Source organism: Panthera leo, chromosome B4 (genome assembly GCF_018350215.1).
Source record: "Panthera leo isolate Ple1 chromosome B4, P.leo_Ple1_pat1.1, whole genome shotgun sequence".
Taxonomy (NCBI): domain Eukaryota; kingdom Metazoa; phylum Chordata; class Mammalia; order Carnivora; family Felidae; genus Panthera; species Panthera leo.
Window position 1 is genome coordinate 95588171 of NC_056685.1, and position 18910 is coordinate 95607080.

At 33.2% G+C, this 18910-nt stretch overlaps 1 protein-coding gene across 1 annotated transcript in view; it reads right to left on the reverse strand.

Annotated features, from left to right (window-relative positions):
- Positions 1–18910, reverse strand: part of ZFC3H1 (zinc finger C3H1-type containing) — a 53532-nt gene that overhangs the window by 14320 nt on the left and 20302 nt on the right. The window contains exons 6-22 of the mRNA XM_042947175.1: positions 17934–18057; positions 15150–15247; positions 13623–13832; positions 13288–13452; positions 12643–12780; positions 11676–11797; positions 10937–11086; positions 8032–8206; positions 7645–7776; positions 6740–7282; positions 6545–6654; positions 5367–5498; positions 5141–5262; positions 4072–4173; positions 3677–3796; positions 2329–2512; positions 565–751 (exon numbers count right to left, since the gene is read on the reverse strand). Of these exons, the coding sequence (XP_042803109.1) occupies positions 565–751; positions 2329–2512; positions 3677–3796; positions 4072–4173; positions 5141–5262; positions 5367–5498; positions 6545–6654; positions 6740–7282; positions 7645–7776; positions 8032–8206; positions 10937–11086; positions 11676–11797; positions 12643–12780; positions 13288–13452; positions 13623–13832; positions 15150–15247; positions 17934–18057 (2814 nt within the window). The remainder of the gene's footprint in view (positions 1–564; positions 752–2328; positions 2513–3676; positions 3797–4071; positions 4174–5140; positions 5263–5366; positions 5499–6544; positions 6655–6739; positions 7283–7644; positions 7777–8031; positions 8207–10936; positions 11087–11675; positions 11798–12642; positions 12781–13287; positions 13453–13622; positions 13833–15149; positions 15248–17933; positions 18058–18910) is intronic.

The window sequence follows — 18910 nt, forward strand, 5'->3', positions numbered from 1 at the left end:
TCTACAAGTGGATTAATTATAATTTTAAGTTTAAGCATGGGTAGGAAACATCCCATTGTCTCAGAGAATAAAGGACTCATTTTTTCACCAAATCTCTGTATCATGGTAAAGTTCAGTATTAGTATGAATTTACAGATTAAGATTATTTCCTTAAGTAATGAGGATAGATAATAAAAAGACCAAAATGTTTTCTGACATTCATAAAAATGTTACATGAACACAGTAAATTAAAAAAATATTTTTTCAGGTGCTTTACAAAAAAATTCACGTTGCCCAAACCAAAACTGCCAATGAATAGGTAAGTGTAAAATGTTTTAAACCGTTTATGTTTTTTCCTTACCAATAAGGTTAACAAGAAAATTTACCCCTTCACTACATATTTTCTTCTTATTTTAAATTTAGTCCTGACCCATGAGTGGTTTTGAAGTTACAGGACACTGAAAAGTCATTATATCTACCTGCAGATAAAGCATATGACTTTATTAAGCTATGCATCAATATTTAAGATGATCCAAAGAATTATAATAACACATACACATACACTATGCTATCTATTCTACTCACAGTCCAAAAACTTTGATAGTCAGGAGCATATTCAACAGCTGTTTCACACATTTCCTGCACTTCTTCCTTGGTTCCTCTTTTTGAGAACAATCTGAGGTAATGGCACCAAATTTCTGGATTGTCTTTGTTGTTTTCCAAAGCTCGAGCCAGAACATTTAAAGCAGAATCCAAGGACTCTGAACATAGCCTACATAAAAGAAAAAAACCAGGAACATCTTTTTTAAAAAATACTTCAAGATACTCTTAAATCAGGCTGATCTAATGAGTCAACTTTAAAGTTTCATTTAAAAAAAAATTTTTTTTTAATGTCTATTTATTTTTGAGAGAGAGTGAGACAGCACGAGCAGGGGAGGGGCAGAGAGAAAGAAAGACACAGAATCCGAAGCAGGCTCCAAACTCCACACTGTCAGCACAGAGCCCAATACGGGGCTCAAACCCACAAACTATGAGATCATGACTTGACCTGAAGTCGGATGCTTAACCAACGGAGCCACCCAGGTGCCCCTAAAGTTCCATTTTCTATTGGAACCTACCAAGAAGCTAGAAAGACCTATGACAAAGGGAGGTAGATTAGGATTTTAAATCACATCAGTCAAAAAAAAAAGGTCCTGATTTCCCACAGACCTAACAATTCCTTTTTAAGTGGATGTTCAATGAGCATTTACCAAAAAAAAAACCAAAAACCAAACAAACAAACAAAAAACCCACTGTTATAAAACCCTTAGATTATCAACTTCAAATGTACTTTATGTCTATATTTAGCAATACCTTTTATGAGTTACTCTGGTCTGGGAATGGGAAAAGTTAAACAATTCCCCCTCAAGGCCAACTACTGCCAACACAAAATATCAAAGCTTTCAATGTAACAGTTCTTTTCAACGGTCAAGGGCTTGCTATCTCTTCAAGAAGATAACTGTCTCATGATCCTATTCATAAAATAATGTACAGTTCTTTTGGCCTTCACTCAGTAAATGAGTCAGAAAAGAAAACACTGTAACTTACCCCAGTAACATGGAAATGACACACAAGGTAAGTTAAACAAGCACCATATTCAGGTATGTGTGATACATTAGCATCCTGCAGTGCTGCCTTACTAACAAAGCTTTTATACCAAGTTTTCTGACATTCAAAATAGCTTTCAAAAACTGAATTATAAATTTTCAAGTATAGTAATAAAAGACTATTCCTGATAATAAAAGAATACTCCTGTTAATAGTATCAAAAAGTTGGGAGTTAGAAAATGCAGGTTTATGAGAAAAATTACTATTTACCTTATTTGAATACATGTAACACCACCCACAGAAAAAAAGCCAATTCATCAGTATTTAGATGTTCCTAGACAAGCTTTAAACCCCTAAATTAAAAACTAACATAAAACTTAATTTGTTCCATTGTGATTTTACCATAATTTTAAGAGACTATCACTACGTGCCTAACTTTAAAAAAAAAAAAAAAAACCAAAACAATAATCCTTGCACCACTCAGAATATACTGTTTTAACTAATCCTGCTTTGAAATAAGAGCCTACTGGAGTTAAAAACTGTGGCTAATTTATTACCCACACACTGAGCCACACACACAACTCAAGATCTAACCTTAAACTTTTTCTAACGGCTTTTAAACAATACAGTGCTTCTGGTTTTGTCAAAAAACAAAGACCTCATTGATTCCATGATGTAAACGTGATTACCACAGATAAAATACACTTCAAACATAAAAATATAAATGTGCAACAGTTGACACAAAGATCAGAAGTGGACCTACCCCTCATTCTGATTCAAATACTTGTATGCAAGCTTGAGCCAAAGCTGTACATGAGATGGATTTTCAAGCACACTTGCTTCTAAATTAGCAATGTCATCAGTCTCATTTGTAAAGTATCTGACATCATCTGGAGTGACAACTGTATCCAAAGCTGGAACATTTATTCGGTTCTCTGGCTGGAAGGCTGGAAAGAAAAGTATCATTAGCTTCACACTTTCTTTTATCCACAGACGAAGAGAAAACAATTGGCCTCAACTTTAAAATAATCTAAAAATCTAAATATTCGAAATATATGCAGTAGCTCATAGCTTTAAGATAGAATGGTCATATACTAGGACCCTTCTAAAAGTGAAAGGGATGTTATTAAAAACTATATCAGAGTAACAGGTATAAACTAGGATTCTGCTGGACAAACCAGAAGTATGGTCTCCCTACTTGAAGGGTAAGTGGCATCACCTGATAATTCACATTTACTAAATTAGAAAAGAAAAAAAAAAAGTTATAATTTATGAAGATAAAATTATCCCACTACATTTAGAAAAAAGTATTAACATAAATAAGCACATGAAAGCATATATCCATTAGATATCTGCTAATCCACATATAGTAAACAAATTATGCAAACTTTATTTTTATTTATTTTTTTGACTTTTATTTATTTTTGAGAGAAAGAGAGAGACAGAACATGAACATAGGAGGGGCAGAGAGAGGAGAAGGAGACACAGAATCTGAAGCAGGCTGCAGGCTCTGAGCAAGCTGTCAGCACAGAGCCTGATGCGGGGCTCGAACCCACAAACTGTGAGATCATGACCTGAGCTGAGGTCAGATGCTCAACTGACTGAGCCACCCAGGCGCCCCAAATTACAAACTTTAAAAAAATTAGTAAATAAAGCAGAGTTAAGATAACATAAGATATACTTGACAATACACTACTCATTTATATTTACCTTGTTTGTTCGTTTATTCGTTCTGGAAGCCTACTGCATGTCAACAAGCAGACTCAAACACAAAAAAAATACTACCCTTACCCTCAAGGACACCCAGGCAGTAGTTCTCAAGTGGGAGCAGCACTGCTCGCCTCTCCCTTGCTCAAGTATGTTGAAACCATCACATTTACTAAAGAGTGATCCCTGTATTTACTGGGCAGGGGTCATGAATACAAGGGGCAATCCTACACAATGAAGAACTACATGCATTAAAGGCCAAATGGTATCACTGTTTTAAAAAAATAGAAAAAAACAAAAAACAAAAAACTAATAAGCTTGTAGCTACACCAAAAAATTAGTAAAGCGTTAGACAAAGATGAACACCACAATTTAATGATTCAGGATCTTAAATTACTTCTTACCATACTTAATTGGTCCTGTAGACTGTTCCTCATCACTACTGAAGCTATTCTCTGAAATAGGTTTTCTCCAAAATTTTGGCTTCCATTTTCTTTTATCTTTGTAGGTTGTAAATGGAGGTGCTAAAGTAGACAGATTTCTTACAGTTTTTAAGGCTATCCACACAATACTCAAAAAAAGCTAAATTTATTCTGTTAGTCAGAAATGACACACACATATATATATTTTCTGCCCTATAGGAAGAAACATTTATTCTACTCTATAAGCATGTTTTATATATATATATAAATATATGTGTATTTTTTTAGAACATAATGCCAAAAAATTTGCTATCATACAGAAACTCTAAGGTCCTTTTGTGGGTATGTGTGTGTGAGACAGAGAGAGAGATACTCACTATGGCCTTTACTTTCATTGATATTGCTAACAAGGAGCACAGCCATCTGGTCCATGGACATTCGATCTTTATTTACTCCAAAAAGTTTTTCAACGTATTTTTCTGAAATTAGAAGAATGCTGTCTTCATAAAAAGCATAAAACCATGGATTACAGAGACAAGGCTAATTAAAGAGTATAAAGTGAAGAGTAATTTAAAAATTAAAAGAAAGTATACGTTATTAGTCAAAAACATATATGCCTCCCAGAGGGCAAGGACTCCACTACCTTAATTACTATGGCAAATCCTACCACATCATGCACCCAATTTGGACTTAAAAAGAAAAAAAAGTATTTCCTGAAACAAACTAAACAAGTAAGTAAAAATTAAAGTGCCAAATTGAGAATGATCACACAGATTCAGTGACTTTACAATCACTCTGGGTTGTGATTAATACTAAATTTAATAAACACCAATTCCTTTATTTCCAGAAAACTTGTACTTTAAGGTTTAAAATTTGGCAATAAATCTAGAGAAAATCTTAACAGTATTTACTCACAATGTGTGACAGTAATCTACACTTTCTATAGTATCAGAGTGTATAAAGTCCTTTTTATTTCTTTGTAAAATATGAAACCACATTCATCTTAATTTCCATCCCTTCTCTATTTTTTAGAATAATAAAAATAGGAGTCTTTTAAAATCATTAATAAAACTGCTAAACGAGTATGTTAATATATTCTTCTAAATAAACTGAACTATTTATTTAGATGAGTTCTTCCCAAAGAACTTTCCACAACAATGGAAATGTCTTGTATCTACACTATCCTATTGGTAAGCACTTACGGCTGAGATCAAAAGCAACTATGAAGCACTTGAAATGTGGCTAGTGCAACTAAGGAAGAAATTTTAATTAACTTATATTTGAATAGCAACATGTGGCTAGTGACTACTATATAAAAGCAAATCTGGATAAAATGCCACAGATGAATGTACTGAATTATTACAACTACTTAAAGATGCCAATAAGTAAACATACAATTTTTAATTGCCTAAATTCAAGTTTTCACAACAAGAGGTCTTTAAGTACCTGCTGCAGCAGCAATTTCTTCATCAGTGCTTGTCTCTGAACAACCAATCAAAGACAGATTATATGACAGAATGTCCTGGAATAGCTGTTTTCGGCTAAGCGTATAGTCTTGTGTATGCTGCCTAAAATAAAATAACAACACAGAAAAGAGAATTATGTACATATCAAAACTAAATAACCAAGACCCTTTTAAATTATAAAATATTCACAAATAAAAACTACTCACCACTGACAATCATCATCATTACATGTTCCTGTTAAATCAAAACGGCAAAAACACTGATCGGGTTCAATCATATTACTGTATGATACTGAGCTCAAGGGAAGTTTTTCCTTGGTTCGATAGTATGGACTAAATCTAAGGAGGAGAAAGATAGACAGGCACATTATACTCCACAAACAATCCCTATAAAATTAAGAAATTTTTATTTTTCTCCATTAAAATTTCTATGCTTTGAGCTTATTATTTATCTAGTAACTTAATACCAAAATGAACTCGAAAAAACCAGAGTATCAACTGACAGAGACAACTACTTTTATACCTAAAACACAAAAGATCTGAAATAGAAAACAACAACAAAAATCCTTGTATTTAAACCTAGTGTCTTATCATATAATAAAACAGTATATAATATGGGCATTTCTTGTACAATTGGCATTTCTTGTGCAGCCAACAAAATAACCAGGGTTATAACTAGTGTCTGTACTACCCAATAGGTGCTTTACGATTTTATAATTAAATCCTACCCATTTAGTCTCACAAAGTCCAGAAGGCTTTAAAAAAGACATCCACAAAGCTAATCACCTAAGAATGTCTAAATCAATTTTATAAACACTAGCCAATGCATTCCTTAGAGTAATGATAAAATTCTTTTTAAAATTAAAAAATTCTTGTGGCGCCTGGGAGACTTAGTTAAGCGTCAGGTTCTTGATTTCAGCTCAGGTCATGATCTCATAGTTCATGAGATCGAGCCTTGCGTTGGGCTGTGTGCTGACACAGGTAACCTGCTTGGGATTCTCTTCTCCCGCTCTGCCCCTCTCCTGCTCGCTCATTCATGCTCTCTCTCCCAAAATAAACATTAAAACATTTTTTTTAATTCTCATTCGATTCCAGTTATTTTTCCTAAAATCCCTAATAGACAGTAATCCAGAATTCTCCACAATTCCCCAATAGCCAGAAATAAGGATTTGGTAAGAATAAACCCACTATGAGCTAAACTTTACTTCCTAATATGGTTCACATCTGACAACAAGACAATTTTATTTTCCCTAAAAGGACAAGTTCATTTTTCAGTCACCAAAACGCAATTATTTTTTCATTATTGTTAAACATCCAAGGTTATACTATCATTAAGATCAAGGAACAGTCCTGAAATTCAAGTTTACTGAATCTTTCTTTTATACCTGTACGACTTAAAAACTAGAAGAGGACTATGATAGGGTCTAAAAGGACATGGCTTCACTTCTGTTGTTTTACTCTGTGCTGTCACAAAATCCACATCCACAGAAATCTCCTACAAAAGAAAACAATAATTACATAAAGTAAATAAGCCTAGGGTGAATCCCAGATTTTATACGGAATATGAAATGTTCAGTTACCTGACCATGCAAGGCCTTTTCTGCAATGCCTGTGGTGGTTTTTAAAATCAGTTGTTTTAAGCTGTCAGCTTTTGAATATAATTTTTGCAATTCACCAATTTTTAACCCTAGAAAAAGTTCTGGTTTTTCTACCGTATTCTTAGCAGGTTTGTTTATGCATTCTTTGTTAGGTGTATCAGTGTGCTTAAGGTTAGGTTTAGTAAAAGAATTAGACTCTAAGAACGATCTTCTTCGTTCTCTGTTTGAACCAGACAAAATCTCATCATCAACATCATTTTCCTCAGTGTCCAGACTTAATTTATCTTGAGTCAGATCATGAAGTGATGGTTGGGGTAAAGAAAATTCAGGTTCCTCCTCCACAACTGGAGCAATATTTTGTTGTTCCTTTGCTTTAAGGGCCCGGGCTTCTTTTAGTTTCTGAATTTTCAGGGCATACTCATATTCTAGTTTTTGTAATCGTCTTTTTTCCATAGCAATTAGTTCTGCTGAATGCTTTCTTGGACTTGATATTGGAGAATTGTCCAGTCTCATCATTTTGTTTGGCTGGGGGGAAACATAGTATACATATTTTACATCACTATGATTTCATAAACAATTTTTGGTTGGTGTTATCCCTACAATACAATGCCAACAATATAAAACTAAATCACTGATGAGAATAAAACAGTTTTATAGAAGTCCCCAACAGTTATGCCAGTTAATCAATAATCTATGAAAAATAAAACAAAAAGATGAAATAAAACAACTAAAAAATTAAGTTTCCAAAAATATGGATGTCATTTAAAAACAAAGCTTTAATCTTTCAGAATATGCAGGAAAAAACGTGTTATTTTATATATCTCTTACCCTTAAAAGTATCATAAAACTTTCTCCTTTCCAAAAATAAAATATTCCTACAAACTTACTCCAAGGCGATCTTGTTCCAGTTTACGTTTTCCTATTTCTTTACTAGCCACTGCCTTTGCCCGAGCAAGCTCCTCTCCGTACTTTAGAGTCAAAGCTTTCTTAATTGTAACACGTTGTTGAACTTTGTGAATCTGAAAATATAGGATAATTCTGAAAATGTAAATGTAAATCTTAAGAGAGGACATACCTTCTCCTTAAATACAGCAGTTTTAGAATATTCAACTGAAAATAAAAATATTCCAAAATTATGTCTCAATGGAAGATAATATATCGGTTACACATTTTGATGGCTTTGGTTTATGGTTTTGTTTTATAAAAAAACTTAGCCCATAAAAATGAGTAGGAATGTGAGACTACAATATCTTCATTTAAAAAAAGAACATTACTTGTTCCTGAAGCTTCTTCAAAAACATTCTGTTGACACTGAGAATTTTCTCTGTTGCCTGAAGCTGTTCTGTAAGTTTTGTAATCTTTGTTTCAGCATTTCGAACAGATTCTTTCTTCTTGGCTTCTTGTTGTACTAGATTCTTTAAAACAGACTCATCTTTCATCAAGAGAATCCTAATTGGAAAATAAAATTTTTTTCTCAACTAGTGGATGAATACCATCAGAATAAAAAATTTCCAAAGCAGTAGCTCATTTTAAAAAATATATCAATACAGATGAAAATTTAAAAGGATTAATGTTTTCATATTCACACACATATTCAAATAAACACGATTACATTTAATGAAAGCAACTACAGGTCAATATCACTAAGTTTGACTAAGGTGAATTACAGCTGAAAAACTATTACTAGTAGATGTGACTGAATCTGACCCTATAGGATTCCTGAAAAATGAGAACTTAAGACAGAAAATTGCTATGTTTGCCTTCATTTATAATGCTCTTAATAGATACACAAATAAACATCTAATAAATATAATCAAGCACACTTACAAATCTCTTATCTATTTTATTTAAAGCTAGGCAAGCAAGGGGACAGGAAGTCTAAATTTTTAAACAATATACAGATATAAAGATTGGAACTGTGAATAAAAACAAAACAAATAAATTAATAAACAAACAAATAAATACAGATTTTAATTTTCTCAACTACTGAATATTATGGTAGACCATAAAATTAAAAAAATGAAAGACCTTGCCCAGGAGATATATTTCAACAGTCACAATTATCATCTAAAATGAATCACAGAGTCAGAGACTATGTGATAGAATGGGGAGTAGAAATAAAAGAATTTTTTAAAACCTTTTCACTTTCTGGGGCACCTAGGTAGCTCAGTTGGCTAAGCATCCAACTCTTGATTTCAGCTCGGTGATGATCTCATGGTTCATGGGATCAAGCCCCACATCGGACTCCATGCTGACAGTGTGAAGCCTACTAGAGATTCTCTCTCCCTCTCTGTCCCTCCCCTGCTCTCTCTCTAATAAACTTTAAATAAATAAATATTAAAACCTTTTCACTTTTTATCGAAGTTAACAAATAGAATCTAAATGAAATTTATTTTAATCTTTTTTAAAACATACACAATACCATTTCTCATTGATAATTTTGGAGATTTACAGTCACCGCAGCATTTCATTTATGAAGAATACTTTTCATATCTCTAATATCAGGGTGTGTATTAACATTATTATATATCATAGTTTGGCTAGCAGCAGGTTTTCTTTCTTAGTGAACAAAATAATGGCATATTTTAATTGTAATTAAAATATGGTAGTTAGCACAAAGACAAATATTCAAAATACTTAATCTCCAATGTCTTATTCAAAAATAAAGAACAGGGGCAGCTGGGTGGCTCAGTCAGTTAAGCGTCAACTCTTGGTTTCAGCTTAGGTGGTGAGCTCATGGTCCTGACATTGAGCCCCGCATCTGGTTCTGCGCTGACAGCCTGACAGCATGGAGCCTGCTTGGGATTCTCTCTCCCTGCCCCTTCCCCATGTGTGCTCTCATGTATGCGCACACTCTCTCTCTCTCTCACGAAATAAACTTTAAAATAAATAATAAAAGAAATAAGGAACAGAACATACTTTTGTTTACTTATAAAAATTTACATAGTCCCTATCACCTTAATACCTCTCCTTGAGGGATTTGTGTGTGGTGCCTTGTCAAAACACTCCAAATTAAAAAAAAAAAAAAAAAACACTCCAAATTACATTCTTTTTTATGATTTAAAAAAATAAAGAGTACCAAGGTGGTTGTAAATTCTACCTTTTCCCCTTCACTAATTAACTATGAGTGGATTAACTTCTGAAGCTTGTTTCAAAAACCATTATTTATACACCGTTAATGATTTTTAACATTAAGAATTAATCCATCCCTGTAATCATTTTTTACTATTAATCTTTGAAGTTTAAGAATCAGTTAGTCAGTCAGTTATTAAAAACAGAATAGGGGAAGTCTAACCATCTTTGCACAGAACCTCCCCTGACATGTGTAAACCTACAGGAGGACTAGCAGAACAAAACTCACAAGTGTTGATGTTAACTAAAGCCATTTTGCTCTTCATCAACTAATGATTTCAAGGTATATGGAGCAAAAAAGATATATAGCCATAATACTTCTATCAAATACACGCTAATGGTCCTCATCAAAGACTATTACAAAAATCTGCAACTATATATGGGGACAGATGTTAACTTAATGTGGTGATCATTTCATGATATACACCTGAAACTAATATAATATTATATGTCAATTATACCTCAATAAAATAACTTCCCAAATATGCTAATGAATTAAAATGAATTCTATGACTCATGTCCATCTTATGAAGTTACACATTTTCAAAATTTTGCAACACTACTCGAACATAGTAATTTCACAAAACACGTAAGTTTAGGATTGTAACTTAATATTCACACACATTTATAGTAACACCATATTTGACTATGTGTCTTACTGAACAGACTTGGTAATGATTATTTCCAACTGAGCCCATCTTCAACAATATGGTTCTAATGAAGTTATTTCAAAAAGATGTCAAAGTTTTAAGGAAAATTCCAAAACAAGGAGTTTCACAAATGTTTTTAGCAATGAATAAGCCATGTATATATCTAACAGGAAAAAAATCTCCTCTGAAATCTTGATATTTTTATTTAAACATTAATACTATTACTTTATGTAAATGTATTATTCAACAAAATGATAGCTTTCTATGGTTTTGCCAAATATAAAAGAATCTGTAATTATACAATATAGTTATTATTAACATTAACTGTAAAAATATATCATTCAAATATAGGAACATTTAAATATATGCCAGTACTTAATCAGATAAAGAGGCTCACCTATGTTTTTTAAGTTTCGCTTCTGCATCCGTAACCTGCTTAGTAACCATTGCTATTCTGCCAATCCCATCAATTTCTACATCAGAGTTTGCTGGGGACGATGAACTTGTCTTCAGATGATCTGATTTAATTAAACGCTGCTTCTCTCGACTAAAATAATCAATAGAAGTAGACGAATTACACCAAAAAATAAACTAAAATTACTTATCTTTGATAAAGATGTGTTCTATTTCATAAAATAAAGTAAAAATATTAATCATATTGACTAATAATAACCAAGCTGGCATTCAAAGTTGACAATATACAATAGCCTAGGTAGAGAAATGTCAAATCACAATGTTATACACCTGAGACTAATGTAACATCCTCCCATCAATTACTAAAACTACAACAGGAATCTACTACTGATTCTATTTTTTCAACTTTACTAAGGTATAATTGACAAATAAAATTATATATTTAAAGTATAAAAAAGTGTAGTTCTCCTTTATAGCAGCTTTAATCCTTTTCTAAGCTGTTTTTATCTCAGTGCACCACTGTATTCAAGCCTATAAGTGATCGATCATCTGGCTCCCCCTCCTGTGAATTATAAAGATATTAACTCTGCAGCTTGGATACTCTGCAGCTTGGATAAAAATCAGCATCACTCATTGCCTAATACGAATACGGTATATAAAGACTAAGTTAAGTATTAAAAGAGCACGTATCTTTAAAGCTAATTACATAAAATGCTACTTACTTGGCAATCTCTTCCTTTAACAATCTATATTCAATCTTCTTTTCTTCAGGCAAAGCTTCAGGTGTTCTCAAGGGATCATTTTCTTTTTCAGATTTTGGAGGTACTTTCGGTTTTGAAGCTTGCTAGAAAACAGTTGAAGTCAACCAGATCAACAGCTTTTCAATAATCCCATGCTAAGCTTTAGCTAAGTTTTATATTTATATTGCAACCCAGTGCACATTTATTTAGCTATTTAGAAATAACAGAGTATCTTCATCATTACTTTATATTTCTTTTCTTAAAACAACACAGCCTGTTAACCACAACTTAACTGTACAATCCACTAAGACCTACAGTTTTAAAATAATTGAACTAAATCATATGTAACCAACATATGCACAGTAAGAATAGGGGTAAAAGTTGTACTGGGGCACCTGGGTGGCACAGTCAGTTAGTTAAGTGTCTGACTTCAGCTCAGGTCATGATCTCGTGGTTCGGAAGTTCAAGCCCCACATTGTGCTCTGGGCTGACAGCTCAGAGCCAGAAGCCGGCTTTGGATCCTATGTCTCCCTCTCTTTCTGCTCCTCCCCCACTCATGCTCTGTCTCTCTCTGTCTCTCTTTCAAATAAATAAACACTAAAAAAAAATTTTTTTTAAGTTGTACTGAGATCATAAAAACTATTTTCTGGTAATATGATACAATTCCAAAGCAATACATTTCCTTGGTACAGAGGACAATTATCTACTCAATTTAACTATTTTGAAAAAGGTACTAGCCAATTTGAATAAAAATAAAGTGGACTTTAATAGTTAAGTCTAATTAAATTTATACATGCTTCATTACATAAAGTCCTAAATAACACAGTACTTAAAATATCTCCACAATTCAATATATTAAAAACTTACACCTCTAAGGTCTAATTTTCAGGGAAAAAAACTTTAACAGTGATCAATAAATCATCTTTTCATCTTTCATTATTGCACTTACTTCAGCAGTTCGCCTTGCTTCCTTAATCATGGACTCCAATCCACCAAAAACACTATTTGTTGCCTTGGAAGCCTCTCCATCAGATTCACTGTCATCTGAATCATTCAGTGTTACAACCACTGATTTATGCTTTGGAAGCTGCAAAGACAATATATCTGTTACTCTTGATGACAGAAGTTATCTATTCTTTTCTGGGCCCTACCACAATTAGATAGGTAACCTTGGACAAGTCACTTCACCTCTTTTAATTTCAATTCCTAAAAATAATGAATCCAAGTAGATATAGTTTTTTATGTTTATGTTGCCTAACTTTGTTCCACTTCACCAATACTGGTTATTTGCCCACAAAATAAAATATTCTATATTGTCAGTCTTTCTAGACACTTACTGGGACCACCCTTCTCATTAAGTTTTATATTCTCCAACTTTCTATAAAGAACCATAATGCCACCTAAATTAATTCTTTTACAACCAAACAAAAAAATAATTAATGACAAATTATACAATTTACAAATTACACAATTAATGACAAACTTTTTTGACACATATAAATAAACTGGGAGGCAGGGAATAAGACAGTAAAATTTCATAAAAATTTCTCACAAGCTATGTAGCAGTAGGATTAAATATTCTGCTTGTTTTTACCGAAATCACAGTTCGTGGAAGACGAGGTCCTCTATGAAACTTTGGATTCTGAATCCTAGGCTGAGATACTGTATTAATACTGACTATTGATAGATTGCTTCTTGGCACAGGCTGTGAATTGTTCAGTACTGGAGGTGAAGGTGGGTCACTATTACTAGATGTTTCCTAAATAATGAAAAGAGAAATATGAAACATTTTTAAATAAAAAGACACTTCTGTCATTTTTTAGACTAGTGCTACTTTACTGAAAAGCCCAATGAATCCCAAACAGAAAAGCAGAACTACCTAAAACTAAGCTCAAGAGCACCACCTAGAGGTTCAGGCACCTAAATTACCTCTGGCTTAAAAGCTCTTTTATTTGCAAGAGATTTAAGTAGCTCTTCTCGAAGCAGCATTTCTTCCTCCTCTTCCTCATCTGCAAAAGGTGGTTTTGGAGGCTGTTCTGGATCTTCAGGTGGAAGAGGTGGTAAAGGTGGTAGAGGAGGTAGAGGTTCAAGAGAAACACATAAGCCTTCCACATAAGGCTGGCTCAAAGGTGGCATAGACTAGTTATTTTTAGAAGAGAAGAAATAATAATTACAATGCAAATACTACCAATTCAAAATGTTTATCTATGGAGCTACATTAAATTTAAAAAGGTAAACTTTAGATTATTACTTCAATTGTAAACAGAAGTGAACTAAGCATCCTGTAAATCTTAAAACTAACCCAAATTCAATATTCAACCATGAAAAAAGTATAATTTTTACAATAAAAAAATCAACGATATTTGAAACATTTAATTTATGAACTTCAGGGCAATTATACAAACTCTTCCATTATCTTTCTTATTTTCATTTAGCATTCTAAAAGACAGAAATCAAATTTTACAGGGTCTTTCCCTTTAGATGACTACCTGAAAACAAGTGGAATTACTGAAAACAAAGGTGATATTTAAGTAAAAAACAAAATTAGGCACCAAAGAGATTCTGAGAATAGTCCAGAGTATCTCAAGAACTGTCAAGAACAATCTCTTAATTCCTTGTGAAATGGCTTCTTAGAAATTATAAAGAAAACTAATTGTATACAAATCCTTGAGTTTGGAAAGTTTTGTTTCAAAGACCTTCTAGTATTTCCCTTGGCACTTAGCTCATCCATTCTCCATTTCCCAAAAGAAAACATTTCAAAGGGGAAAAAAAACCTTTTCCTTCACTCTGTGCTCTAATATTCCCCTCACCTTAAGCCAGGACACCAGATGTCCACCTAGCAACTGTGAAATGGTAATGTTCCCACTAACTCACTGAGAACTTCAGAACTTTTACTTAATGATTCCCTCACTTCCTTTTTTCCCTTTTTTTTATAATTGGGGGACTGGCAGTTCTTTTAAAAGGAAGATGGGGAAAAAGAAATTAACTTCTACATAAAATGATCTTTTTTTGCTGAAATTTCAAATAAAAAATAACCATAATTCACCAAAAGAAAAAGGAAAGAATTTATTTCTAGAAGTATCCTTCATGCATCTAAATCCCAACTGCCAAAAAAGATAATACAAAACAGGAGATAATCTCATTCTTCTTTGGAATAAAGTTTTGGAGTAGCTACTAGCTAAGAAGGAAAAAGGAAACATGGTAAGTACTGAACAAAAGTACACGAGATTAAAAAATAGCTATGAAAAAAAATCTACCTTCTGGACAACCCCGCCAATACATAAATAACTATTTATTCTATAGGTTTCATAGCTATTCATTTTGGTAAACAATTCTAATTGAAGCTCTCTTCAAACATTAACTGCTTTTAATTACCTGCCAGTTTTTCAGAACAAATTAGAAAAGACACAAAACAACAAAATAATTCTCTTAGAAATCACATCAGTTCTCACTTACAGAAACCTGAGGTGGTGGAGGCAAAGAAATAGATGGTGCTGGAGAAAAATACCCCAGTGAACATTCAGAGAAGAATGGTGGTTGCACCGGTGAAGGGGCTGTAAAAAATTTTTTCATTAAGAATTTACAGACAAATATTCTTCAACAGGAATAAATTAAGATTATGATATGTTTGAAGAAATAAAAATACATCAAAGTAGAGTGCAAATTAATCTCTAGCAAATTCTTTAACCTCCATGAATCCTTTCCACCTATTTAAAATTATCCTTTATCATAACATCAGCCTTCCAACTTAAGCTGACAATTAGTGCCTTAAAACTCTCTAGTTTGAAAAAAACAAAAAAATCCAAAAACCTCTCTAGTTTGTTCCACTTTTCACCTAATGATGGTAACAAGGAAGGAATAGAGCAGGAAAGGCTCTTTTTTTTTACATACTTTTTTTTTTACAAACATATTTTTTAAAGGAATAGTAAAACAAAAAATTCCCTTGAATCTGCTAAAGTGCCCTAACCAATAAAACAAAACAAAACCAGTGATGTAATTTCATTCTTCATGTGGAGCAAAGAAATGAACTATTAAGCTGTACAGAAAGCAAATAGCGGGGCGCCTGGGTGGCTCAGTCGGTTGAGCTTCCGACTTCAGCTCAGGTCATGATCTCACGGTCCGTGAGTTCGAGCCCCGCGTCCGGCTCTGTGCTGACAGCTCAGAGCCTCGAGCCTGTTTCAGATTCTGTGTCTCCCTCTCTCTCTGTCCCTCCCCCATTCATGCTCTCTCTCTGTCTCAAAAATAAATAAACATAAAAAAAAAAAAAAAGAAAGAAAGCAAATAGGACTAGAAATGAAAAGAACTACTTATATTTAATCAATTAAATGTACACTAAGTCACATTTTAATAATTCTGAAATAAAATCAATGCATCTCTTAAATTGTTAGCATTTTTTCTTCCATGGTAGCAGATAAAAATAATTATGCATTTCAACTTCAGTAGTTTCTTAAGACTAGGTGAAATATGGCAGATTCAAAGACGACTCTTGCTACCCAGTAACTATAGACAAACTTCAGGGAAAAACTAATGCTTCTTCTTATCCAGCTGTCTCACAAATCAATATGGCTATTACCCACATGATTTATATGGTTAACTTGTACCATATAATGATAGCATTTGAATATACATTGGCCTTTAGAACATTATACTTCTTAAATATCAGTACCTGTACTGAATATAGCAAAAGTTAAAATTTGATAAAGTTGAGTAAAGACTGCATTCTCTATTAATTTTTTAAAGTTTATCTATTTATTTAAAGTGGGCCCTACACCCAACACGAGGCTTGAACTCACAACCCCAATGACAAGAGTTGCATGCTCCACTGACTGAGCCAGCCAGGTGCCCCATTTTACAAAATTCTTTTGAAAGCATAGTTCATAAAGTTATTTTATAGAAATAGAAAGTATTAATAATATTATCAATATTGGGAATGCAATGAATTATCTCAAAGAATCTACGAATAAGAAAACTTAATACTGACCAAAGAGTTAAACGTTGAAATAAAAACAGGGGTGCGTGGGTGGCTCAATTAAGCTTCCAACTCTTGATTTTGGCTTAGGTCATGATCTCACAGTAGTGAGATCGAGCCCCGAGTTAGGCTCTGCTGCTTGGGATTCTCTCTCCCTCTCTCTCTCTCTCTGCCCCTCCCCTGCTTGCGCTTGGGCTCTCTCACTCTCAAAATAAATGTATGATGTGAAATTATCAAACATCAGCCTTAAAACAACCTAAAATGAGCACTTTGGGTAAACATTAGTCAATCATATGTTTTTCTTTGTCTCTGTCTAGACACACCCAGCATGATTCTAGTTTTGATTTGCTCTGACAACATGACCACAGGAAGAAATACATTGATCATACGATCGTTCAAGTAAGTATTCCAGCTCCTAGAATGCCAACTGCATTCAGTTATCTGCCTTAGTCTTACGTGTGGTTACTTTTTTTTAATGTTTATTTATTTTTGAGAGAGTCAGAGCACATAAGCACAAGCTGGGGAGGGGCAGAGAGAGAGTGTGAGAAAATCCCAGGGAGGCTCCATGCTGTCAACACAGAGCCCAATGAGGGGCTAGAATTCACGAACTGTGAAATCATGACCTGAGCAGTAATAAAGAGTCAGACACCTAACTGACACACAGGCACCCCAGTCTTATGTGTTTTAATTAGTAAGAAAATAGGCCTCTCACAAAATCACCCTTGACTATCACCTAAGCAAGTCTCTAGCTCTCAAGAATAGTCACATCCTAATGTATGCGATCAAACTGAGGTACTGCCCTCATCAGTTCTAAGCAGCCTCTCTTGAGATGCTACTAGTACTACTTTCCGTCTGCAAATTCCTTAGAAGTAACATCGCTGGAAAGAGAAAGGAAGCCTCAAAACAAGATTTTTTTTTTTTACTAAACTAGAAAGTATCTTTAACATAAAGGTAACTTTAGAGATCAAAAGTTTATTGTGTTTTATTTAAAAACAGTGTTCCCATCTTTCCAACTATCTTCACTTTTTAGATCCAACAGTTAATAGGAGTTTAAATACTGCCTTTTTATTTAAATCCTATCTAGAAACAAACACCTAGAAATAAAGGTTCATATTACATATTTGAGGACCATTAAATGTCTACAGTTACACAATTCACCAGCAAATGTCACTTTTCATGACACATTTCTTCCAAGGTTTGGGTAGCTTTATGATCATTTTCTATTTATGACAATTTGTGAATATGATAATGTTTTAAGTTTTGGTTCATACCTGGAGAATTGGTTTCACTATCTGTATCCATAGCAACTTCTTCATAGTTATCATATTGATAAATGCCTCCTCCACTATCAGTAGGTTGCTTATCTAAGGATCGTCTTAGGTCAGGATCTGAAGACTAATAACAAGATTTTTTTTAGTTTCAAAGCATTTTCTGTCTCAGTCTATTCTTACACTAGAAACTACGAAACAATTGACAGTTATTTCTAGGGAACACTATCAAAAATCATATTCATCTGTAAAATTAAGATGTTCGAGTTCTTGAATACTTATGGCCTCTCTAAGAAACCAGATGAATAAACTCAAGTTTTAGGTCATTGAGACTATATTTTGGAGTATTTCCAAAAAATCCAGTAACATCTTAGTTATGGATACATTAATGATAGCTGAAAACTAGAAATTCTTGGTTGACATGTTTATGTGTAGTTTTCTTTTTTTATTTCTTACACGTTTCAGAGACAGTTCTTAACAAACCAAAATCTAACAAAACCAATCCTGATGGATAAAAAGAGTCATGTAAAAGTGCAACACTTTTCTCTAAAAGAGATTCTATCAAAGTACTTTTTAGAAGTTCAAAGTATATTGATAAATTCCTTGCTTAAGCAAACCTAATTCCTGACTCCCTACAAAGTGCTTTTACTTTTTAACATCCCTCTCTTCAACAGTCCATTCACTAGTCTCAAATCTCAAAATTCTAATATGTCACTTATACCACTAGAGACTGATATTAAAACTCCAATTTACTGCCTAACACCATCCAGAAAAACCAATGACTTAATTATTAATGACTTTACATAATAAATTCTTAATGCTTAAACTAAATGCTTAATAACTAAAGTAGCCACAAGCAGTCAGACCAGGATGATTTAACTTTCTTTAAAACATTCCATACCAACTGGTCATGACACACTTCTAATTCTACAATACTAAACAAATGTTAAAAAACAAAAACCAAAAAAACAACTAATGAA